Consider the following 26,598-nt stretch of genomic DNA (forward strand, 5'->3'; position numbering starts at 1 on the left):
GTTGCCAGCTCCGGGTCAGGAAACACCTGGAGATTATGGGGGGTAGAGCGTGAGGAGGGTGGGATTTGGGTAGGGGACAGCATTCAGTGGGAGTACAATGCCATAGAGTCCACCTTCCAAAGCAGCCATTTTCTCCAGGGGAACTGATCTCTGTTGCCTGGAGATCAGTTGTAATCCTGGGAGACCTCCAGCCACAGCCTGAAGGTTGGCAAGCCCACATTCATTGCATCTGATTTATCCTGGAAACAAGCCCTTGCTGGTTTCAGTACTGTAGCTCACATCAAGGGGAAAAATGAGCTGCAACTGATCGAGGATTTATTCTCTTGTGGCTGATCTCAACATGCAGCAGAACGCAATGGGAATGAAATGGCAGAATGAAATAAACCGCAAGGAAAGGGATCATTTCTACATGTTCTTTATCTTCCTGCAAGCAGAAAGCTAGTCCAGGGGAATAAGGAGCTAGAGATGCTCTCTTCCCCCAGTAGGTTTATGTTCTTGTTGCAATGAGTTCTTACATGAGGAAATACTGAAAAATGTTATTACCCCACCGACAGTTTGAAGGGTTACAATGCATTCTACTACTTCTGAATTCTTCCACCTCATTCTTCTGCCACCCGCTAACCCATCCTGAGTTAGAGTTGCCATCCCCCCCCCGATGGGGGTGGGGGTTCCCCTGCTTTCGGGATCCCCAATCTGCCGATGGCCAGCTGGATGGCAAGGGGAGCCCCCCCCCCCCAAGAGCCCCAATGTGCCTGGCACGATGATGACACCTGGAAGTGAAGTCATCGCGCTGGGCACATCACATGGGGGACGCTCTGACATTTGGGTTTAAAACTCTATGGTGATCATAGAGGGTTTCTGTCTGAATGCTAGAGCGTCCCCTGCACAAGGACATCATTTCTGAGTGATATCACTGCACCGGGCCTGTCGGGCACGTGCCAGAAGATCCTGGTACCGGGCAGGTGCACCCCTGCCGGCAGACAAGTAAGACGTGGCAACCCTATTTTGAATATATTGAACTTGAAGTTGTATGCAAGTTCAACGTAATTATAGGTATTTGCCAACATCGGGGTTGGGGGTGGAAATGAGCAAACAATGCTTCAGGAACTGCGGTCATCTTTCAAAGCAAGCTGCATGCATTGCAAGCCAGTGTGCTTTGAGACAAGACAAGCAGGTCATGAAAAAGCTTCCGTGGCCTTACAGCTGGCCAAGTTAAGGCTATAGAATTCTTAATAAAAAGAGGCTTAAGTGCCTCAAAGGTAACAGATTTTTGCATTTAGGAAAACATCTGTGCAGCCATTTCCAAGACACGGGAGACAGTTACCCTCCCGCATTCAATGTGCGTTTCTTGAATCCGCTACTTAGCTCTTTCAGACAATCAAACCGCATGGCGCAGGGCAGAAATCAGCCAAATGAATTTGTTACTGCTAACTTCCCAAGACACCCAAGCCTGAAATACAAGCATACAGGGCCCTGAGTTGTAAAAAAGCAAGGCGTTTTCTTCTAGAACGCAGGATCCTTTTCCAGTCGCTGAGCCAAAGCTGTGGTTTCATACTACATGCACCTTTCCTAACCAGTGCTAAACACAAGCATTTCACCTTCAAGGACTGGAGACAATTTCCAGAAATCTTATAAGAAGCAATTCTAGGGAAGGCGGCATAATACCGAATCTCCCTCCTCAAATTTGTGCCAGAAATTTGTTACAAGCCATCCTTTGCATCAGCTAAAAGCTAAATACTGCTGTTCAAAACACACTCATATGGATATTCCTTAATTAAGGAGCATGTGTTGACTGAGCTGGAAATAAAGGGAATGAATGCAAGGGGGCAAAGGTCAGTCACAGCACCAGACGGAGACCCATCATCCAGTTTCACATAAAAAAAATCTCAAGCACTGCAGATCTGAACAAATAGTAGAGCTCTGGCTGAAAGCGAACAATTGAGCTTTCCCCATGTATACTCAGAAACAACCAATGTGCATTCTTGATACAGTGTCTTGGCACTTGTACCATGAATATCAAACATCTCCAAGTCAGGAATAAATGTTTCATGGCAGACGGGGTCTAACCTGCCCCATCCGGTCCGAGAAATATTGAAACAGCGTCTCAGCTGTCAACAGAAAGCGCCATCCATTTTAAATGCTATGACCGTGTTGCATCTTGAGAGGGGGAGATTTGCAGAAAATCAGCATGGCCACATGGCCTTGGACTGCTAAGAATGGGACTGTTAATGTCCCATTCACGGTTGAAGCCCCCCCACCCCACCCCCAAGAGCCATAAAAAGCTATTCATAACATAGGCCTAGGATTCCCCCTAATGCAGTTAGAAAGAATTACAGTGTGATCCTAAACTGTGTTACACCCTTCTCAGTCCACTTTAGTGAATGTGTTTAGAAGGGTGTAGACTCCATTTAGGATGGCACTATTGATCTCTCAGTCCTTGTGCTTCACCCTAGGATCTGCAATCCCTCACACTCTCTATCCACTGCAAGAGAAAGTTAGCCATACCTTCTTAAATACACACACTCTCAATTGTACTGGCCTTTATTATGTTCAAACAAAAAAAGTAAATTTTTATTATTTTCTTTTAAAAAAATAAACTTTCAGGTTGCGAAGATTGTCTGAATCCCCACATAACCTGGTTTATTTATACCACACACCACCTTGGTTCAGTAAATGTTCAGAGCACCTACAAAAACTGAAAATCAGTGTCCGTGGGGCTAGAGCGGCTACAGCTCCATAGCCTGGTTTCGTTGTTTTTTTTTAAAAAAGAGAGGGATTTGTGGAATGTAATACTTAGCCTGGTAATGGGATGAAAAGGAATCAAGTCAGGCAGGACTGGCACTTGAAGGCCACCGTTACTCGAACGAAAACGTGGTGGGGTTTGCTCTAGAACCAAAATATTTTGTCATCGCAAAGACAACCAAGTGCCCCCTTCAGAGGGTAATACGAGAAACAGGAATGTAATAAAAGCCGTGTGTTACGGCAGCGCTCTCAAGGCAGGCCTCAACTCAGTCAAGAGGCTTGCTTTTGAGAAAGTTTGCTTGTGGGCGGGGGATTTTTTGTGCATAAGTGTGTGATCGCACGCACCTGAGGCATCTTGCTGCGGGGCAATCCCATTCACTGGTGGTGCGTGGAAACCTAAGTTTCCGGGGGGGAAGTCCAGGGGGGGAAGGGGGACCTCCGGTAAAATATCTGACTGCGTTTTAAAAAAAGTGTTTTACCTTTAAAAGAAAAGTGGTGCTCCAAATGACAAAATGGTGTTATCTATAAATGACTAAAATCCTCAAAACTTACAGGAAACTCATACGAAGCGATCAGTGCGTACCAGAGCAAGTTCCGCAATCATGCTTACGCTCCCGGTCACCACAGTGGCAAGATGCTGCTGCGTTAATGAACGGGTTTCTTTCCTCACCTTAAATAAATCTGTACAGCAACATCTTAATGGGCCAATTTGGGGCCTGCGTATCCACTTGGATTTTATATCAAAGAACTGTGTGAAATGTGCAAGATTTCTAATGCGAGCCACCATTAGGCATAGGCCAAGATTTGAGTCCAGTGCTCTGACAGCTTACAGTAGCCCGTGGGGATAAATACACACTACCCTTGTGGCTGCCGGTTTGATAGGAGCATTCTCTGTCTGTGCGTGAGATGGTAGGATTCGAGTCTGGTCTTGAGTAGTTCCCGACAGCAGCTTTCCCGTTAACGTTCCCGCATCCAAGTTCCAAAGTGTGGATTCAGACAAATGTCGTTTGCTGCGGGCTGAAGTTCCTTTAGCTGCTACTGAAGGTAACGGCGTCGAGGAAATCTGAGGAAGTTTCTCCTCCACGTCTCATCAAGGGGTCCTTTACCTTAACAATTCAGGCCCAGCCCTGTCCAGTGATCCGGCACCATCAGAAAATACTTGTCCATGGCTTCACAAAACCTGGTCCGATACAGTTCTGGAGAGACCACGGTTGGCATTTTGCCTAATAATTTTTTAACAATGAAAAAAACAAGCAGACAAAAAGATATGCCTTAGAAATCAAGTCTGACGCAGCGATGCCATGAATGCTAAACATATGTGGCGGCTACTTGTTTCGATCGAGATGGCAGGTATGGGACAGAAGGCCTTCGAAAGAAGAGACCGGATTCCCAAGCCCCTAACATCCATCTACCTGGGCAAAGGAACCAGAGACGATTGGCCCCACATTTACCAATGGGAACCATGCTTGGAATACTGGACTTGTTCGAAAGGATGCTTTGACCAAAGGGACAAGGGCTGTGGTTCATGTCACTATTACATGCATTATCTTGTTTTTGCTACATTGTTCTCTAAACCGTTCTGTAACCCAGTTTTTGGCACTTCATAGATCCTGTGTTATACTGCCCTTATTGCACAGTTTTCTAACTTTGAAATCCAATCTTATGACACTGTTTAATATGTCTTATGCTACTCTTATTGCAAAACGAAGTTTGAGTCCAGTGGCACCTTGAAGACCAACAAAGTTTTATTCTGGGCATCAGCTTTCCTTCAGCAGCAGCTGCCTGCAGCAAACTTAGGAAGTGTGTTTTGCACACGAAACCCTGTACCCAGTATTGAACTTGGTTGGTCTTGAAGGTGCCGCTGGACTCAAACTTTGTTCTACTGCTTCAGACCAACACGGCTACCCCCACCTGAATCTATATCCTTATTGCATTGTTTTAGATTTTGTAATCTGCAAATAAACGTTTGCACAAAATCTGTGGTAAAGATGAAAGCTGGAACCAAGTCCAGAGTGCCAAAGAAGCCTTCGAGTTCCGTGATGCCCATTCCGCAGCTGCAAATGACAAGGAATTGCCCCTCGTGCTTTCCGTTCAGCCGTCAACAAACAGGATGGATGTCCACAGCGTTTCCGCATCATGGGCACTGCAAAGCGATCAGACTACTACCAATCAGACTATGGTATACCAAAACCTGGGAAGATGTTCTCATGGCAAACACTTTAGCCCAGGGTAAGAGCTTGTGGCCAACCAACTCCAAACATGCTGGTTTGTACCTTCCAGAATGAGGTTGGAGACTAAGGATTAACTACTGCATTCTTAACTACTCTCTTAACTACGCCATTCAAACCTTTTCACACTAGAGAAAATGCAATGTAGTTCTTTCCCACGCGTCCCCTGCCCCCAATCAGGACAATTATGTGGGCTTAAAAATGAGCATTTTATGGCTTCTGGTGTTCCAAGATGGGAGTTTGTATGTCTATATTCCCCGGAGAACTTGGCTCAGTTGAAAACATACACAAAAGGGAATAAAAAAGAACTGAAGAGGGTGGGGGGAAAGTAGTGTTGAATGTGAACTGGAAAGACTCCTCCAACTCACCTTGGCCTCCCAGAATGCCCGTTGACTTAACCACCATTTCGAGCTTTTTGTCCCAAGTAAACGTGCGGATGTAATCTACAACAAAGGGAAGGTAACCTGAGTTAGATACGTGACCTTGGATGCAATGACAGTTCCAGAGACTCTGGAAGAAGTGTGCCATTAAGCAAACACTCTCCACCACCACCACCACCACAACCATAGCTTCTTTGGTCTCCGTGGCACCAGTCCCATTCCCGCCATTCTGTGTTCCATCTCCCATCATGCCCCTCACCTGCCCCTTGTTCTAACCCAGCAGATCTTAACCTTTAATCCATGACCACCTGCCAAGGACACATCACCACTGAAGGCACCCCCACCCCCCAGGAAGAATTTTAGGCATAAAACCAGCCCTGCAGACAAGACAGCTTCATTTGCATGGGTATCTTCATGACCTTGGCATACAATACAAAGATCTCAGGCATACCTCTAACCAAGACCCTTGTGCCTGAGAGCCAGCCGACTCCACAGACTGATTCCCACTTTGCTGTCTGCCGATTTTTAAATGCCCCCACGGGGAGTAGAGGGTCAGGATTTCATCCTCAGAATAGCACGAGCAATATATTCCCGTTGTCGGCAGCAGGGAGAAGCTACTGCCTAAAATTTCCACATGCTCACCGTAAGCTCTGAATGCTCCTTCAGGACTGCAGGTCACCCCCCAGGCACGGCTCCCTCAGCTGTGGGGTCTTGTGAGCAAAAATTCTACTCTGTGAGCTACTGGCATTAAAGTTGTGAGCGAAGCGATTGGGCCGCTTCATAATTTGGTTTGCTCTGGAGCCGTCCTGCCTGAGCTAAGACAAAAATGTGTGAGCCGGAGGCTAAAAAAATCTGTGAGCTAGCTCACACTCACTCAGCTTAGAGGGAACACTGGCCCCAGGTTCATCTGGCTTCACCTGAAGTCCTCTGCCCCTGACCTGGATGGCCCTGGCTAGCATGATCTCATCAGATCTCGGAAGCTAAGCAGAGTCGGTGCTGGTTAGTATTTGGATGGGAGACCACCAAGGAAGTCCATGGTTGCTACACAGAGGCAGGCCATGGCAAACCACCTCTGGACATCTCTTGCCTCGAAAACCCCATGAGGGGCCACCATAAGTCCGCTGCAACTTGACGGCACTCTCCCCCACCAAAGATCCTATATCGCGTTGACATCATACGGGAATGTGGTTCATTCATACACATTTCAAGCAGAGTTTGGCAGAACACTATTTCAAACCTCAACTGCCTTGCGGAACTTCTCCCATTCCAGTGCCTGTCCTCTAAATACAAAGCCGACTGCAGTATTGCATAATCAGGCAGTGTGCTGAAAACAGAGAGCTCCTCCTGCTTTAATTCAAACCCCCGTGTTTTACATACAGCAAGAAAATATGACGCCAATTTCTGGGAAGGCGAAGGGTTATTCCCTACGGCACAGAGACCACATGGAAGCCATTCTACGCAGCTGTAACAGTGAGAGCAGAAGAAACCGAATGCTCGTCTTGCGTCATCAAGGAAAGCTGAGTATGTGTAACAAAAAAAGACTACTGAGGAGAACTCAAAGCAGAAACAGATGGGGAGGTCAAAGAAAGGCTGGACTTTATTCTTAGTTTGAGATTCAGGGAGGCTATCCAATCCATAATGCATTTAGAAATTGCCCCTGTATAGCCCTGACCTGGATAGTCCAGGCAAACCCGATCTCATGAGCTCTCGGAAGCTAAGCAGGGATGACTCTGACAAGTACTTGGATGGGAGACCTCCTTGGAATACCAGCAGTCGGGAGGCAGGGGCAGGCACCTCTCTCTAAATATCCTCCAGGCCGCCAGTAGGGGTCAGTCGCCAGAGGTCGCCATGACTTCCAGGTGCACACTCACACACACATGAAAAAGTACAAAAGTACCAAAGGGGGAAAAAAAGAAATTGCCCGTGTATCTTTTGTAAAAAGTCAGACACTATCCTATTTAGAGATAAATGACATACCTATTAAAATAAATTGTGTGTGTGTGCAAAACCCAAAATTTAAACCTAAAAGTGGACATATTGTTGGGTTGGATGAATTAACTGGATCAGAAGACAGCAGAGCCATTTCTTGCATGGCAAAGCAAACCCTTCGCGGGAACCGGCACAGAGCGGCCCCCAAGTGGCTTCCTTCTATCCGCTCCCCTCTCCCCCGCTTACAATAGCACAGAAATCGCAAAGGGGTGATATGGGTAGGGAATGCGATCCAAGGAGCACACCAGCGGATGGAGCAGATGTAACACAGCTACTGCATTATGCAAAGTGGCCCCTCCTGAGATGGCAAAAAAACAACAACCCCGGGGTTGTTTCAGGTCAAGGGTTACGTACCAATGATCCCAACTACCAGCTCGTCGCTGGTGTCGTCCCGGCCCACCAGAAGAGAGTAATCGATGATGAGGTGGCTTGAGAGGAAATGAGAGTCGCTGTGGATGGAAACCCTAAGGACAGCCTTGGAGTGTGAACGGATGTACAAGGGGTTGTCCCGCACCAGCTTCAAGAGGTTCTCATCCAGCAAGACCACGTCGCAGCTCTCTTTCCCCGTGTCTGTCTTCACGTTTCTGTTCCGCAAGGAGCCCTTCAGGTCGAAAACCTGGCGGGAGAAGAGGAGGCAGCTGTCATTGCAGGGAAGGTACTTCAGGGTACTACCTCTGCCTCACGAAATCATGACTAGTGTGGGGGGGTCACAGGACAGGGGCACCAGACTTCAAGCTGGGTTCACATCTCTATTCTGGCATAAACGCATCTGTAGAGCCTTCAAGTCATACGCCTACGGGCCAGGTCTTCGTCCATAAAAGGAACTAAGGGCTTATTTCACAAAGTTACTTCAAGGCTTTGTTTTACATATCTACAAGCAACTTTGCATCTTGCATCTTGGAACTGTGGAAGATGAAGAAGAAGAAGAAGAAGAAGAAGAAGAAGAAGAAGAGATTGGATTTATACCCCGCCCTTCATTTGGAGTCTCAGAGCGGCTGACAAACTCCTTTCCCCTCCCCTCCCCACAACAGACACCCTGTGAGGTGGGTGGGGCTGAGAGAACTCTGACACAAACTGCTCTTTCTCAAGGACAGCTGTGCCAGAGCTTGTGACTGACCCAAGGTCACATCAGCAGGTGCAAGTGGAGGAGTGGGGAATCAAACCCGGTTCTCCCAGATTAGAGTCCGCGCACTTAACCACTGCACCAAACTGTACTGTATGACTTGCATTTTTATTTTTTTATTTATTTGATTTGTATCTCGCCCTCCCTGCCGAGACAGGCTCAGGGCGGCTTACAGACAATATGTTAAAACAACTAAAAAAACAGAATTAAACAAAAGTGCAACAATATAATAATAAAACGTATCTTAAAGTGCTAGTACATTCATAGATGATGGTGGTATTTTTGATCTATTTGACTATGGTGTTGTCATGCCTTTACAGTTCATTAAAGTATATTGTTATTTTTCTTGTATGAATTTTGATAATAGAGTGTGCATACACAAAAAAGGGAGGAAAAACTTTTGTAAATGTAATTTTTTATTAGAGTACGTTATAGTGTCATATAGCATGATAGGCCTTTTGGCATAAACAAAATAACGCGGGGTTAATAATTCCTAAATCATGACAAGGGATATCATCAACGCTACTCGCTTGCACTCAAGAAACGCAGCTTCCTACATTGGCTGAGAACTAGCTCTGCTTCAGAACAACTCTGCATTCCTCACTGCTTTGACTAAAGCTTGTGGTGAAATAGCCTGCCATACGTGCGCTCAAATACAAGACGAACCATTTGTTTGCGTGCACACACAATCTCCGCTTTAACAGCGCTGGCAACCAGATGTTACAAATGAGGTCAAAGAAACTGAGGAACATTCAACAAAGGGCGTTTGGTCAGAATAAGATTAACACACATTTTAGCCAAGCCTTACGCCAGAATTTAATTGGGAAGGGTTCAGGGACCCCCTTCAAATTGGGAGAGACAGCACAACGCACTGGGATTTTATTTTTAAAACCGTGTCAGACGTTATGAAGTATCATTTCCTTTCTTTGTGAACCTCGAAGTTCCAAGATGTGCTAATTTTGACAGATTGAATCATAAAAGGGGGGGAGGATCCGCAGTTATTTTTGTATGCCCATTTAAGACAGCTTTGTGCTTTAACACCCATCAGCTATGTAACAAAACCAGATGACTCACTGCTCCCTTCCTTCCCCACAGCCTACTGCTCAAAACACACATTTTAATCTCATAATTCAGTCATATCTAATGAAAGCTAGGTCAAATAGCATGCAGCTTCTGAGTTTTGTCCTATATAAGCCTTGTGTCTGAAGGCATTCCTAAACTCAAAGGGAGCCCCTTCCTTTCAGAAGGGAGTGTTTATCTTTTCTTGAACCACTCTTTTGGCACTTTCACACATATTGGATAATGTACTTTCAGTCCACTTTCAATGCACTTTAGGGATCGTTCGCAAGTGGATTTTGCATTTGAACCGAAAGTGCATTACTCAGCATGTGTGAAAGCACCCTTAGTTGTAACAGCTTTTCTGATTCCAAGGGCTTCATCGTGTGCATCTTGAGTTCACAAGGCTGTTGCTACAGCCAAAAGGGACTAGGATGGGCTGCCAAAACCACAACGACTGGCCCTGGAGAACATGACTGACAGAAATTCAGGAAAGGGGAAGGGAAGACAAGCAGTCAAGCGTAGTTCTGCTATCTAAGGGGGTTTCTGGCAGCCTCCTTACCTCCTCAGGAAAACCCTGAGCCCAAGAGCAATCTTGCCATCCCGGCAGCTGAGCTGTAGACTCACCTGAGCCATCTTCCTGCCGTAGAAGAGATTTTCCATGACCAGCAGGTCAAGCTTCTTCTCTGTGTTATTCTGAGAGTTCTTGAAACCAATCCGATACACCCCAAGGATCTTGGCCAAAGCTGTGGGTTTCTGAAACAGAGAACACATGTTTTGCTTAGCAAAGAGAAACTGCTAGGGATGGGCACAAAATGGAAAAATGTGGTTCATGTTGGTTCGTAGTTCATGGCCGAACCACAAACTGAACCGGGGTTCATTCGTGAATTGACCAGGTTCATGGCCCTGCAAACTCAATTAAAAGGGACTGCAATCCAGTGTTCCCTCTAAAATGAGTTAGTGTGAGCTAGCTCAGTTTTTTAGCCTCTGGTTCACACATTTTTGTCTTAGCTCAGGAAGGATGGCTCCAGAGGCAAACTAATTTATGCAGTAGCCAAATCTCTCGCTCACAACTTTAATGCCAGTAGCTCACAAAGTAGAATTTTTGCTCACAAGAATCCACACATTAGAGGGAGCATTGCTGCAATCCCTTTGAACAGGCTTTGCAGAAAGCCCGAAAAACAGCTGAGCGGTGGGGCTCCTCACCACTCAGCTGTTTTTGCAGCATTTGCCAGGAACAGAAAGCACCACGAACTATATTAAAAGTTCATGATGCCAGAGACCTGTCACGACCTTCGGTTCGCAAAACACGGACAGGACAAAATTTGTGGAAAAATTTGCTTTGTGGTTCGGTTCTGCCCATCCCTAGAAACGGCTCAATTTTCAATAGTCATGACAGAACTAGTGTTCATCTATATAACATTAGAACAGTGGTCTCCAACCCTTCCAGACACTGGGGACCAACCTTTAACCACAAGTGAGAGCGTGGTACCCATTCAGCAGCAAATAGGTGACAAAAGTAATGTGACATGGTCATAAGACAGGAAGAGGAGGAGTCACGAGTCTCTGAACCTGTTTGTATTAAAAAGGACCCTTCTCTATCACTAAAGGGACTCTGTCTTGCTGTTTAGCGGCTCTTCTTCATATTCAGGCAAAGAGAATGGAAATATAGCCCCTTTATTCTTTCTGTACACCCACTAGACAGCTCTATAGGGGCTCGGGACCCATGGGTTGAAGACAACTGCATGAGATCACTTGCGGGCAGGGGGAGATCAGCAGAAGACAGGTAATATTACAAAAACATGGCCAGACTCTCTAACCCAATCTTACTTAAAGATGCATTCTGTGTTGATTTGGACATTCTTTAAAAAAACCCAAAAAAACCCCAGAACATTCTTAAAAACAGGAGCAACCAAGCAAACAAGAGCAAAGCTCAGCCAGAATAATTCTCCAAGCCCTACCTTATGCTGTACAGCATTCGTAATGTACGTGAAGTAGTGCGGGGCAAAGTCTAAGAAGGACTGGACCTCCAGGCGGGGCATTTGCTTCAAGATAAAACGGTCGTCTGAAGAACAAGCATTAAAACACTGTATGAGAACGGAAGAGCAGAGGTGGCGTATATTGACTGGCTGATCCCGTCCACGGTCACCATCTAAACTGCATCGTGCACATGGAAACTGTAGCTCAAACATCCAGCTTTCAGCCCTCGGTGCAAGAATGATAAAGCGTCTGGGTCTCAATGCATTCAAGGTGCCAGGCCCATCCTGCTGCAACAAACACACTGAACCAGCACCGATACAGAGGATGGGGGTCTATACTACTAGCTTACTGAAAGCAGGATTCTCTTATGTGATTTTCTGCAGTGTGTAAGGGCCCCCAGTATGGTGTCCATGGGTGGCATGGCACCCATCAAGTGCTTTTTAAAAAATAAGAAGGGCCAGGTAGGGCACTTGCCCAGCAAGATTTCTGATTGGCCATTGGAAATTTGATTTCCTGTGCAGATTTTTAAAAATGTTGCTTTGGCAGCAGCAGAGCCAGTCTGTTGTAGTGGTTAAGTGTGCGGACTCTAATCTAGGAGAACCAGGTTTGATTTCCCCCCAGTCCTCCACATGCAGCTGCTGGGTGACCTTGGGCCAGTCACAGTTCTTGCAGAGTAGTTCTCTAAGAGCTCTCTCAGCCCCACCTACCTCACAGGTTGTCTGTTGTGGGGAAAGGAAAGTAAGGAAATTGTAAGCCGCTCCGAGACTCCGAGTGAAGGGCGGGGTATTAACCCAGTCTCTTCTTCTTTTTCTTCTTCTACCACAAGGATATTCACTATGTGACTGAAGATAAATTGTGGCAGCCATTTTGTAGCTGGCTCCCCCTCCTGAAGCAGCCATTTTGGGGCTGCATTCACCACGCTGTGTCAGAATTCCAAAGGGGCCCACAGACTCAAAAAGGTTGGGTTTAACGTATCATGTGAGATACTCATGCGTTGCTTCAGTTCTGTTTTTTAGACTTCTGGCTGCTTCCAGACTTCTAATCCTAATCCTGTTGCTTCGTTTATCGGATGTCACAATCTGTGGATTGTATTGACTCACCCTGTGTAACCCGCCTCGAGTCCCAAGTGATAAAGGTGTACTATGTATAGAGTAAATAATATGTAAGTCGAAACATTACCTTCGGTTACATAAAAAGCAGCTCCCGATTTGCCTCCTCGTGCCTGCCAGGGCAAAGAGTGAGAAAGAGAACGGATGAAATCCTCTTCGCTGCTCCCAAGTATCACTTCACGCATTTTATGGAACTCTCCCGCATAGTAAATTCGGCAGTAGAACTTGGCGTTTGCATCAGAGAATTCTGCAAAGGAAGGAGAAAGCCCTTTATCAACAAAGGCAGCGGGAGGTCCACGGGCCAGAATGGCTGCTTCTTGCTAGCTCCACCAGAGACCTGTTTTCCTCCTTGAGATGTGCCCCTTCACAAAGAACTAATCTGTCACACCAAACATGCAAAAAAGGGTCACACACTCTTTCTGTGCACACAATACGCACTAGTTTGGTGTAGCGGTTAGGAGCGCGGACTCTAATCTGGGATAACCGGGTTTGATTCCCCATTGCGCCACATGCAGTTGCTGGTGTGACCTTGGGTCAGTCAGAAGTTCTCTCAGAGCTCTCTCTCAGCCCCACCTACCTCACAGGGTGTCTGTTATGGGGAGGGGGAGGGGAAGAAGATTGTGAGCTGCTCTGAGACTCCTTTGGGTAGTGAAGGGCGGGGTATAAATCCAACCTCTTCTCTTCTTCTAAATAAATAACCACCCCACTGCTTGACAGAACAACATCTCCTTGCCAGTGAATTTCCTTGCCAGTGAATTTCCGTGCCTATGCAGATGTCCCCAAGTGAGAGATTGCTTGCAAAGACAGACACATCTGGAAGGAAGGGAGGAGATGGGCGGGGGAAAGATCCAAAGGCGCTGCTGGAAAAATGGGTTTCAAAGTCTTACGCACACACCCCTCCCCCATCTGCAGATTTTGGAGCCAGTTTACAGGCACCCACAGAGAGAGAGAAAGCAAGAATCAGCAACCAGCTTCCGCAGCAGGGCAGCGCTGGGCTCCAGGACACCAACTACTGTTACAATTCTTGGTCTGACCAAGAGAGCCCCCCTCTTGGTTTGGATATAGGCTATATGACAAAGGCAGGCAGGCATATTTTCAATAGGGTCACAACCGCAAGACCCTCTTCCTTGTTTCAGAACTTGCAGCACCAACCATTAAGACAGGCTCTGCTGAGCACGTAATTCGTCGAGCAAGTTCATTACAATTTTGTGGAGTAAGGTGGTTGTTGTTGTTGTTTTAAGAGTGTTGCGGCTTGCTTCACAACAAAGCAATATAAAAAGTCTTAATGCACCCATGTTGTTACATTATGAGAAGAAGAAGACAACAATACTGTTAAAAACATCAAACAAGAAAAGTTAAAGTTAATACATACCATTTCTTACATTCTTAAAATAATCTCAGATGGGGTTACTTATCTGTGCTTAAACCCATTCTGAACTGTGTTACCACCCCGTAGGTGGGGTAAAGACTAAGAGGAGGCCAAAACATCTCTGCCTTATTAAAAAAATAAATTCGTAGGATGCTGAACTCTCTTCTGCAGCTGTAGAATACACACACCCTGCTCTACAAGGCACCAACAGGTATTCCACTGAGAACGCCTGCTGTGTTTTTAACACAAAATCAGAGGCTCAAGTACTACTTAATGAAAAAGCAAACACATTGTATTCTATTTGAATGTAGAAACCCACCTCTTCTTGTTTCAGCTGGCTGCCCATTCGTATTTATGACAAGTGAAAGATCAACCATCCTCTGGCTCAAGAGGCCTGGGTATACCAGTTCTACACAAGAACAAGAGTCCACTTACAGGTGTGAGTGAAGTGCCTTCTCCTTAGGGTTGCCGGCTCTCAATTGGGTAATACCTTTACATTTGGGGGGTGGAGCCTGAGGAGGGAGGGGTTTGAGAATGGAGTTCAATAGGGTATAATGCCATAGAGTCCACCTTCCAAGGCAGCCATTTTCTCCAGAAGAAGAGAAGAAGAGATTGGATTTATACCCAGCCCTTCACTTGGAGTCTCAGAGTCGAGGACAGGCAGGTATCTTTGGGGCCATGCAGGACACACAGACTCCTTGCCAGAAGTCCAGGCACCTGTCGAGAAAGAGTAAAACGGAAAGATGGATCAGGGATGCCTTGCCATGGGGGGGAGACACGCAACTCCTCCCCCCAGCATTCTTGCAGACGAACAGAAGCCCCCTTCCTCTCAAGCAAAAGACTCAACTGTGACTGTTCTCCAAACGCCGAGCTGTTAAAAGCAGCGAATGTCTCAATGAAACAAAAAGGTGAGAAACGCAAGTCAGCTGGCTCATTGGTGCAAGCTTCTCTACCACACAGTGGTGCCTCCAGAACCTGATACTATTTATTTATTTATTTTAATTTATGAATCACCCAATCCCTGTATGGACGGGGCTCTGGGTGATGTGCAACAAAAGTTAAAATCATCAAACAAGAAAAGTTAAAGTTAAAAATACATACCGTTTCTTACATTCTTAAAATAATCTCAGAGGGGGTTACTTACCCGTGTTTAAACCCATTCTGGACTGTGTTACTGCCTCACAGGCAGGGCAAAGCGGAGGCCGAAACGGGAGAGATGGTAGAAAGGGGGGATTCTGCCAGCCATGATGGAAAACCATCGCTGCCCTCAACCAACAGCCTGGTGAGACATCTCTGCCTTACAGACCCTGTGGAATTGCATTAAATCCCACAGGGTCCTGATAGTATTTGGCAGGGAGTTCTGCCAGGTCGGAGCCAGGACTCAGAAAGCCCTGGCTCTGGTCGAGGACAGGCAGGTATCTTTGGGGCCACGCAGGACACACAGACTCCTTGCCGTGCAGCCCTTCTTTGGGAAAGATCTGAAGAGAAAGAGTGGAGCTTTCTGCAAGCACCTGTGTCTCTGTCTAAGAAGACTGTTGAGCGGTCGCATAACTTGGAGGGACCCCCACCACCCCGCCAATGCAAGCTTACCTGCAGCATCTGCTCCTTGATTCTCCGCACCTTCTTTGCCCGTCTGCCCAACCTGGTAGTAGGCACTGTCTGCTCCACGCAAAGTCTCCTTTTTCTGGGCAGAGAGATCGGGGCTTTTCCCTCCAGTTCCACGGAAGAAGGATAGCACTCCGTACGGCTTCTTTGCTACACCCAAAGCAAGGAGGGGAAAGGTTAGCACTGGCTGATCAGTCCGCCTCCATTCAGTCAAATCAATGTAGCAGAACCGTCGTGGGGAAACTGCCTGCCGTTTTGTCTTCTGGCAAGTGTATTTGTTCCAGAGTTCCACACAGAGGGATTTCTTTCTCGGTGGGGACCATTCTGCTCTGGGTGATGTGCAACAAAAGTTAAAATCATCAAACAAGAAAAGTTAAAGTTAAAAATACATACCGTTTCTTACATTCTTAAAATAATCTCAGAGGGGGTTACTTACCCGTGTTTAAACCCATTCTGGACTGTGTTACTGCCTCACAGGCAGGGCAAAGCGGAGGCCGAAACGGGAGAGATGGTAGAAAGGGGGGATTCTGCCAGCCATGATGGAAAACCATCGCTGCCCTCAACCAACAGCCTGGTGAGACATCTCTGCCTTACAGACCCTGTGGAATTGCATTAAATCCCACAGGGTCCTGATAGTATTTGGCAGGGAGTTCTGCCAGGTCGGAGCCAGGACTCAGAAAGCCCTGGCTCTGGTCGAGGACAGGCAGGTATCTTTGGGGCCACGCAGGACACACAGACTCCTTGCCGTGCAGCCCTTCTTTGGGAAAGATCTGAAGAGAAAGAGTGGAGCTTTCTGCAAGCACCTGTGTCTCTGTCTAAGAAGACTGTTGAGCGGTCGCATAACTTGGAGGGACCCCCACCACCCCGCCAATGCAAGCTTACCTGCAGCATCTGCTCCTTGATTCTCCGCACCTTCTTTGCCCGTCTGCCCAACCTGGTAGTAGGCACTGTCTGCTCCACGCAAAGTCTCCTTTTTCTGGGCAGAGAGATCGGGGCTTTTCCCTCCAGTTCCACGGAAGAAGGATAGCACTCCGTACGGCTTCTTTGCTACACCCAAAGCAAGGAGGGGAAAGGTTAGCACTGGCTGAGCGGTCCGTCTCCATTCAGTCAAATCAATGTAGCGGAACCGTGGTGGGGAAACTGTCTGCCGTTTTGTCTTCTGGCAAATATATCTGTTCCAGAGTTCCACACAGAGAGATTTCTTTCTCGGTGGGGACCATTCCGGCAGCCACCAGCTGATAAACCCAGCTTGATGATACAGACACAGATCTGGTGCTGCCCCCTTCTCCCCTTCATTTTCTGATTTATGAAAACGTTAAAACTTTAGTCATTTATTTGGCAAAGCAAAAAAGGCCATCAGATCAGAGTGGGTTGCTATTCTTCTCGCCTTTACACTTCAGATGTTGCTCATTGGTGAAGTGGTTAAGTGCGCGGACTCTAATCTGGGAGAACTGGGGTTGATTCCCCACACCTCCACTTGCAGCTGCTGGATGACCTTGGGAAAGCCGTAGTTCTGTCAGAGATGTCCTTGAAAAAGAGCCGTTTCTGTCAAGAGCTCTCTCAGCCCCACCTACCTCACAGGCAGTGTTCCCTCTAAGGTGAGTTAGTGTGAGCTAGCTCATAGTTTTTTAGCCTCCAGCTCACACATTTTTGTCTCTGCTCAGGAAGGAGGGGCTCCAGAGCAAATTAATGTATGCAGTGGCCAAATCGCTCGCTCACAGTCTCCTTTTTCTGGGCAGAGAGATCGGGACTTTTCCCTCCAGTTCCACGGAAGAAGGAGAGCACTCCGTACGGCTTCTTTGCTACACCCAAAGCAAGGAGGGGAAAGGTTAGCACTGGCTGAGCGGTCCGTCTCCATTCAGTCAAATCAATGTAGCGGAACCGTGGTGGGGAAACTGTCTGCCGTTTTGTCTTCTGGCAAATATATCTGTTCCAGAGTTCCACACAGAGAGATTTCTTTCTCGGTGGGGACCATTCCGTCTTCTTCTTCTATTGGTGGGAGGTTTTTTTAGGACAAAGTGTACAGAGTCAGAGGACTAACTCACTCATCTTCAGGATACCTTCTTCTACCAATGGAAAAAGTAATCTATCTGTCTTGACGGCAGCTTCTGTTCCAAAAATAAAGTTGTAATTGTGAAGTGTCCTGAGCATTAGGGATAGAAGTCTGACATACCTATCATGGAGACAGATGATGATGGGTAGCTGTGTTAGTCTGCCTGTAGCAGTAGAAAAGAGCAAGAGTCCTTTAGTCATTTATTTGGCAAAGCAAAAAAAGCCATCAAATCAGAGTGGGTTGCTATTTTCCTCGCCTTTACACTTCAGATGTTGCTCACTGGTGAAGTGATTACCGTAAGTGCGCGGACTCTAATCTGGGAGAACTGGACTGCTCACTTCTTCAGATACCAGAAGTCCACATACCTATCCAGCCACGCAGCCATTCTGAAGATGGGATTAGGAACCACCAAAATACAGCCATGATATGATGACTCAATATAACATTGTATAATCAATTATATTGTTTACCAAGCACATTCATATAAACTTATACATGCAAAGTTTACAATGGATAAATGTTTTAAATAAATAAAGTACTCGTGCCAAAGTTCAGTTCTAATTGTTATCAGTTAAGGATAAGGAAACAATTAGAACTGAACTTTGGCACGAGTACTTTATTTATTTAAAACATTTATCCATTGTAAACTTTGCATGTATAAGTTTATATGAATGTGCTTGGTAAACAATATAATTGATTATACAATGTTACACTGAGTAATTACATCACGGCTGTGTTTTGGTTCTTCTTAACTGCTTTTCCCGTGACTTCTCGTCTATTGCTATTGTTCTGAAGAAGTGAATAGTGACTCACTGAGAAACCTTTGGGTAGTGAAGGGCGGGGTATAAATCCAATCTCTTCTTCTTCTATTGGTGGGAGGTTTTTTTAGGACAAAGTGTACAGAGTCAGAGGACTAACTCACTCATCTTCAGGATACCTTCCTCTATCAATGGAAAAAGTAATCTGTCTTGACGGCAGTTTCTGTTCCGAAAATAAAGTTGTAATTGTGAAGTTCCGTGAGCATTAGGGATAGAAGACTGACATACCTATCATGGAGACAGATGACGATGGGTAGCTGTGTTTGTCTGTCTGTAGCAGTAGAATTCATGAGTCAGTGCTCTCTTCTTCAGATCTGACTCACGAAAGCTCCTCCCCTGCCAATAAATTTTGTTCGTCTTTAAGGTGCTACTGGACTCTTGCTCTTTTCTGCTGCTACAGACAAACAAGGCTACCCGTCTTGATCTATCTCCATATGGCAGGCCTCTTCTTTGGTGGTCACTCACTCTCCATCCTCCTCTTACAGCCTAGTTCTGGCCACTCCAGTGAAAATGTGGCTGCTACGTACCACTTCAGATTGTTAATAAGGGCTCTTTTGGCTGGATGTTCTGTCTGGCAAAAACCTGACATAACAAGAGCCCTGTTGGATCAAGCCAGTGGTTCATCTAGTCCAGCATCCTGTCTTACACAGTAGCCAGCCAGTCATTCTAGAGGGCCAACAAACAGGTCATAGAGGCCAAAGCCTTTCTTGGACATTGCCTCCTGGCACCGGGAGGTTTACTGCCTCTGAATGTGGAGGTTCCCTCTAGTCCCTGTAGCTGGTAGCCACTGATAACCCAGCTCTCTCCCATGATCCCTTCATGGTTATCAGTCCCTCTTCCCAACATATTACCTTTTCATACAGCAGAGCACACAGTCTGGTGAAAGTCCCACATGGTGCCTGAAATGGCGCAGGCTGGCCACAGGCCGACTCCTGCAGTGCTAACTAGGACCCTTCCCGGTTGGTCTCCCTCCCTTCTGCAAACAACGTCTCTCTCAGAATTCAACAGAGCAAGCCACTTCTGGTACTGTGGCAAGCCCCTGTAGTGAGCTGCAGCTACAAAGCACAAGTTTGTTTATTCATTAAATAAAATATCTGTATCCTGCTTTTCCTCCCGGCTCAAGGGGGCAAAGCTTAACATAGCAACACCTGAGATTGTGAAAAGGTAAAAAGGTAAAGGTTCCCTTGCTCGAAAGCCAGTCGAATCTGACTCTAGGGTTGCGGTGCTCATCTCCATTTCAAAGCCGAAGAGCCAGCGCTGTCCAAAGACATTTCCGTGGTCATGTGGCCAGCATGACTAAACACCAAGGCGCACGGAATGCTGTTACCTTCCCACCGAAGTGGTACCTATTTATCTACTTGCAATTTCTTGCTTTCGAACTGCTAGGTTGGCAGGAGCTGGAACTAGAGATGGGAGCTCACTCCGTCATGCGGCAACTCGGGTCTTGAACTGCTGAACTACCGACCTTCCACAGCCTGCAGTTCAGCATCTTAACCACTTGAGCCACCGCAGCTCCTGAGATTGTGAAAGGAGTAACTAAAACCTTTGGTTGATCAGATCAGCTTTGATCATGCGCCAGGTCAGTTTCGACAGCTTTACAGCACAATCATATGTAGACTAGGTTGGGGGGGGGGGGTTGCATCAATATTGGTATCTCCAAACATTGCAAAGCTGGTAATGAATAAAAACTGAAGTAAGCCTCAGCTAGAATATACCCTAGTTGGCTTTCCATTATTTGCTTTCCTTGCTTAAACTTGTGTTCGATTTCTGAAGCAACACACGTCCTATCTCTGTTTAAAAGGGGAGGGGCACCAAAATTCCCCCATTCTTACGCTGTTCCACCTCTGCCACTTGGTTCGTTGGTCCCACGTTCGTCTCAGGCAGCCGGACTGGACTGTTGTTCTTTGCTCTGCTCTCGGCCAGACTGGAATCAAAGACTTGTTGTCAATATGCTTTTACAACCCACCATCCAAGAGAACCTTCATTCGCCACAGACACATGCCCTTTAACCCCTAAGTTCAGTAATAGGTCCCCCATCCTCAGACCTTGGAACATTGGCCTTCGAACATGACAAGTCCTGGTAGTTCAGAACATCTGGTCCCACCACACATGCCCAAAGGGGACCAGTCATCCTCTGAGTAAGACACGGTAGCAAAAGCCACTGCTCCCCTCAAATGGCATTCAGAATTACAAACGGGGAGATTCCAGACAGCTGTCTCGGCTGGTAGCCATTGACAGACCAACAGATGATACGAGGGAGCACAGACAAACCTCCATACGGAGGGTGCATAAGAAAGCCACGAGACTGACCTTATTGAAGTCTCACTGCACAGGTGAGCAAAGAGAACATTTTGGGACTGCAAAGCTGTCTCATGCTACAAGGCACCCTCCCCTTCCCACCACTGCTTTAGGTGTTAGACTCCAGGGTGTACGTGTGGCAGAATTTGATATTCAGGGAGACTTGGACATTTATGTATATGGTGTATATTGAATAGATTTTAGCAGAAGTACCTCTGGTCCCATCCCATAAAGCCTTGCAGCACAGCGATGGCTTTTTCCTAGCAGCACACTGTGCCTGGCTGGTGAACTGTGCCCCACACATCCTTTGCATTCTCTGATCCAAAGCGTACCCTCCCCAAGACAAATTCATTTAGCTGAGGAATATAGTACACAAGCCAGAAGCAAGCATATTCTAATACGTTATTTGAATGTCAGAACAACTGTGACTGAAGGTTTTATAAAACTACATAAGTGTAAGTAAGAATGTAATCTTGCAGACATATTTACAAAGTGCCTATGTACTGTACTATTTGTGAAACTTAGAGATGGTTTAAATATCTCTCACTGTGCCTAGGAGGAGTGTCAGATTATAAATGTAGAGGCACAAGTGCAGAGATAAGTTTATATTTGTAAAGTTAGGTTACACCAGCAGACAATTTGAAGATTCAAGCATGAGAGATGTGGGCGTGTACTGTGGGGCTCTGTCAATCTTATCTGTATGAGACAACTTGAAGTCTGATTGGCTGTCGAGTCTGTCTTGGTTGTTCACTGAGATTCTGAGAGTGACAGTTATTTTGCTACTCACTGTCAGTTGGTTTTTCTGAGAGTTTAACTGTAATAGCTCTATGTTGGTCTGTTAGAAATAAATCTAGATATATACACAAACTGTTATTTAATTATTCACCAGTAAATAGTTAGATAAACACTATTTAAACTTAACCGTGTTTGGTGTGGTTCTTTTGAGTCTTCCAAAACAAAGAAACATTAACAAATATTTTTAACAAGTTATACATGTTTTCTGTTACATCTGGAGACTCTTGACCTGCTAGATAACCCAAGGGATGGTAAATGTTCAGGGTGCTATTATGGGGAAGGGTCTGCTTATTGTTGCATTTATGGAATTCTTCTTTGACACCCACCTTGGTGACAGAGATGAAGCAGTATAAATATTGTTGATTTTAGGGGCTCAGGGCTGCCTATTCGACAATTCATAGAACCACAAAGCTGGAAGGGGCCATACAGGCCGTCTAGTCCAACCCCCTGCTCAACGCAGGATCAAGCCTAGAATGATAGTTGGAAGGGACCTCCGGGGTCATCTAAGTCCAACCCCCGGCACAATGCAGGGAATTCACAAATACCTCCCACACATACACACCCAGTGACTGCAGTTCCACTCCCAGAAGATGCCTAGAGCATCCCTGACTCAATCGCAGTCCTCAACTGGCAGCCCAAGAGGTCTCTGTAATCTGTGTGCAATCTGCCTTTTGGGTAAATGCTCTGATCTTTTCTGTTAACTAGTTTAGTAAAGGTAAAGGTTCCCTTGCTCGAAAGCCAGTCGAGTCCGACTCTAGGGTTGCGGTGCTCATCTCCGTTTCAAAGCCGAAGAGTCAGCGCTGTCCGAAGACGTTTCCGTGGTCATGTGGCCGGCATGACTAAACACCAAGGCGCACGGAACGCTGTGACCTTCCCATCAAAGTGGTACCTATTTATCTACTTGCAATTTCTTGCTTTCGAACTGCTAGGTTGGCAGGAGCTGGGACTAGAGACGGGAGCTCACTCCGCCATGCGGCACCCGGGTCTCGAACTGCTGAACTACTGACCTTCCACAGCCTGCAGTTCAGCGTCTTAACCACTTGAGCCACCGCAGCTCAATAAAACAGAACTTAGTGCAAGCTTCTGCCTTTGCCTCTTGCCTGCTGAGACTCAGCATCCCACTGGTCTGTATCCGGCTCACAGAACCAGAGGGCAGCTGGGTCCTCAGGTGCCAGCCCAGGATCAGGTTTTTCTCTCTGAGCCAAAGCGTACCCTCCCCAAGACAAAACTCTAGAGATTAAGGTCATACTTGTTTCCTGTTCCATCTGGAGACCCTTGACCTGCTAGATAACCCCAGGGATGCTAAATGTTCAGGGTGCTATTATGAGGAAATGTTCAGGGTGCTATTATGAAAGTACCAATTTTAAATAACTCATTCAATGGCAAAATACGTAGAGACAAACAGCTAGTTAACAATACATCAGCATACACACTGCCTATTGATCCTATAGCACAGGTGAAGTTAAGCTGCTGGTATTTCTCCAAGTGTCTTAAGGGTCAGGGGCTGTTCTGGGCAGCCCTGTTTCCTGCCACCGCTCAGTAGGTACCACATCATCACCTGCTTGTTTGCAGTCCTTCTTCTCCGTTGCTTCTCAAGGACGCTTTGGACAGTTCATCTAAGGCACTTCTGTACTCCTTGCAACTGTGAAGGGAAAGGACGCGTGAATTGCCCACCATCAAAGTGCCAACCAGGAGAGCCAGCCCCCAGGCAAAGGGCTCGATCTCCACGGAAGGTTTCTGAATACACAACAGACCTCGCGCACGCAGCACTGACGTTGCTCCTTGCTGTCTGCTCATGCTAAGTGAAGGTGGTCGTATTGAAAGCTACCTTGTCTGCACGGGGAATGCACAGCACGAGTTATTTGCCTTAATACTGGGATTAGGTATTTATACGCTGAACCACAGGATTCTTGATTTTACATATTAGAACTAGATCTGAGCAACCTCCATTATTTTTCATAATTCCTCCCTCCCACCCCCTTGACTGACACTTGACTGGCTGGAATGTTCTGGACCTCCTGAAAGGCAGCAAAACATACTCAAGTTCTCATTAGAGCTGTTTTTGGATAGGTCCTTTTTGTCAGTTTCAGCACAGCGGTGTTTTCCTACATGCCTGGAGATCCCTCCGTTTGCCCCCCTCCCAGCATGTGGAAATCCCCACCTTGTCTTGGGCAGGCCATTTCACTGCTGTTAATGGTAGGCACAGGGCCATTAAATTTGTTATAGTAGAAGGGCACTGACACTTGGGCAAATGTCTGAGGAAAGACCCAGGAACCTCAACAGCCAGAGAAATATTTCCCCTCTATAGAGTACCCCCTTCCTGAATAGGATCTCTCTCACTCAAGTTTAAAAAGAAGCCAAGATGGGTTTTACGAATGAGGGTCTAAAACAGGATGGATGGAAAAGATTTAGACCCCAGAATACCATTCCCTGTTACATATGGAAGGTCGGCATAAGGCTGCGTTTCTATTTCCAAAGCACAGAAATAACTCACAAAGCAGAACTGACCCATCTACCTGAGAGCGAAGGCAATGATGGAGCTGGGTTCTCTTTCGCAGACTGCAATGGGAACGCGCTCATGCTCATACATCAAGTAATGCTTGTCGGGCTCACTGCAGTTAAAACACAAGAGAATTTTAAAGGCTAGTATTTATTTTCCCTAGACACTAAAACGACTAAAGTGAGGCTACCGTACTTTGGCCACATTGCGAGAAGACAGGAGTCACTCACTGGAAAAGTCAAGAAGGCTAGGAAAAGTGGAAGGCAGCAGGAAAAGAAGTCGTGCCCAACACGAGATGGACTGACTCTATAAAGGGAGCCACGGCCTTCCGTTTGCAAGACTGAACAAGGCTGTTAACGATAAGACGTTTTGGGGGTCATTCATTCACAGGGTCGCCATAAGTTGGAAGCGACTTGACCAGCACTTAACATACACACACATTTATTCTATGATTGGGGTTTTTTTGTTTGCATTGTTTGCAGCTTTTGTAATCTATCTTGGCCCTGACTTGGGTGACCCAGGCTAGCCCGATCTCATTGGATCTCAGACGTTAAGCAGGGTCAGCCCTGGTCAGTATTTGGATGGGAGACCACCGAGGAATTACAGGGTCGCTCTGCAAGAGGCAGGCCATGGCAAACCACCTCTGTTTTGGCCTCTTGGCTTGGAAATCCCACGGGGTTGCCGGGGTCGGCTGCAACTTGACAGCACTTTACACACACAATGGATCAACGAGAAAGACATACAATAAAGGAAGCAACTAACTAAATACCGAAGAGCAGATTGGTTAAGATGGAATAAGAGAAGGAGATTATTATTATTTTTAGACATACCAGGTAAAAAGCAGGCAGATCCACACACAGACTAATCCCGTTAGAAATTGTCTGATGCCATTACGTTTCAGTGAATGACGGGACGACACGAAAAGCAAACACTGCTCATTTTTGTTAAGTTTTAGGAGGGTAGCCATGTTGACCTGCAGTAGAACAACTAGACTTGAGTCCAGTAGCTCCTTAAAAAGGTAAAGGTAAAGATTCCTTTGCTCGAAAGCCAGTCGAATCCGACTCTAGGGTTGCGGTGCTCATCTCCGTTTCAAAGCCAAAGAGCCAGCGCTGTCCGAAGACGTTTCCGTGGTCATGTGGCCGGCCTGACTAAACACCAAGGCGCATGGAACGCTGTTACCTTCCCACCAAAGTGGTCCCTATTTATCTACTTGCAATTTCTTGCTTTCGAACTGCTAGGTTGGCAGGAGCTGGAACTAGAGACGGGAGCTCACTCCGTCATGCGGCACCCGGGTCTCGAACTGCTGAACTACTGACCTTCCACAGCCTGCAGTTCAGCGTCTTAACCACTTGAGAGCTCCTTAGAGACCATTATTTTCAGGGCGGAAGCTTTCACGAGTCAAAGCTCCCTTTATCAGAACTTTCCCCCTTACTCACAACTAAGTGAGGCTGAATTTGACTCAACTGCATTCAGTCACATTCCCCCCCCCCCCTCACATACATTTCCACACCATTGTAATAATGACGTTTAGTCTTGTTAGGCAATGAAGACCTAAAAATAGATCTTGCCTGAACATCAACCCCGTTTTCCTACTCCACCATAACCAGGATTTTACTCACAAAGGGGACGGGATGGGATTGTAGCTGTTTCCAGGTAAGAGGTTTGCCAGGATCGCTTTCATGGTCGATTTCTCTTTCACCTGGCTGTCCGTGGAGCCCAGCAAGTGACCATCGAATGGATCTGAAACAGAACGTCAATTATTGTCTCAGAATTACGGTTCTTGAGGTAATCTTCATTTTAATAGCTGAAAGGCAGGATATACGCCAATACAAACTTCCAAGGGTTGGGCATTTAAGGCGGCTTTACAAAAATTTAAACTCGCACACCCAAAACTGGTTTTCAAAGAGTGCACCAAAATGACAGTAGCAGGGGTGGAAACTAGCCAGAGGGTCAAAAATACTGATTTTACTGACCAAAATTCCAAAAAAACTGACCAAATACTGACAAAAACCTGACAAATTACTGAACAATTTAATGTCAGCCTGTTGATAAGCTAACGTTTTAAAAGTAAAACTAGGACTTCATTAAAAATTATTATCTGGCCTCCACCACCAGCCCCGTAGTCAGATGTGATCCGGATAAAAGGATTGCACACCTTTTTATTGATTTTTTAAATGAAGACAGGACAATGTTTTCATTATTGTACAAAATTTAAGGCAAAAAAAGATTTCCTTTAAAAAATAATCACATACTGTAGATAATAAAACAGCACAATATTAAAAACCACCCATAAAGTAATCATTATGACAACAAAACATAACTACTGTAAGGTAAGACTTGGCTTTGCTTTTACTTTATCTTTGTTTTTTTGGATTAAAAAAGAAGTTATTAACGAACTCTTTCGTTTCTCTACAGTTTTCTACACTGCATCCACAAGCATTTTTTTCTTGTCCTCTTCTTCCATTGCTTTCTCCACTCCTTCGAGCATGAGCTGTGCCATGTTGAATCCCACCATATCCTTTTTCCCCAGCAGCCTCCTTTAAACGTTTGGTT

At 46.2% G+C, this 26,598-nt stretch overlaps 1 protein-coding gene across 1 annotated transcript in view; it reads right to left on the reverse strand.

Moving 5' to 3' along the window:
• Window positions 1–2,540: 2,540 nt before the first annotated feature.
• The window catches only part of PIKFYVE (phosphoinositide kinase, FYVE finger containing), a 108,492-nt gene continuing 84,434 nt past the window's right edge, over window positions 2,541–26,598 (reverse strand). Inside the window, exons 30-42 of the mRNA XM_015405936.1 lie at window positions 25,665–25,785; window positions 24,062–24,157; window positions 23,104–23,187; window positions 20,285–20,376; window positions 19,890–19,895; window positions 16,464–16,628; window positions 15,567–15,731; window positions 12,678–12,854; window positions 11,480–11,583; window positions 10,146–10,274; window positions 7,694–7,955; window positions 5,339–5,413; window positions 2,541–3,965 (exon numbers count right to left, since the gene is read on the reverse strand). Coding sequence (XP_015261422.1) covers window positions 3,850–3,965; window positions 5,339–5,413; window positions 7,694–7,955; window positions 10,146–10,274; window positions 11,480–11,583; window positions 12,678–12,854; window positions 15,567–15,731; window positions 16,464–16,628; window positions 19,890–19,895; window positions 20,285–20,376; window positions 23,104–23,187; window positions 24,062–24,157; window positions 25,665–25,785 — 1,592 coding nt within the window. The 3' untranslated portion in view covers window positions 2,541–3,849. The remainder of the gene's footprint in view (window positions 3,966–5,338; window positions 5,414–7,693; window positions 7,956–10,145; window positions 10,275–11,479; window positions 11,584–12,677; window positions 12,855–15,566; window positions 15,732–16,463; window positions 16,629–19,889; window positions 19,896–20,284; window positions 20,377–23,103; window positions 23,188–24,061; window positions 24,158–25,664; window positions 25,786–26,598) is intronic.

This window comes from Gekko japonicus, unplaced genomic scaffold, assembly GCF_001447785.1.
Source record: "Gekko japonicus isolate JY-2015 unplaced genomic scaffold, Gekko_japonicus_V1.1 scaffold317, whole genome shotgun sequence".
NCBI classification, from domain to species: Eukaryota; Metazoa; Chordata; class Lepidosauria; order Squamata; family Gekkonidae; genus Gekko; species Gekko japonicus.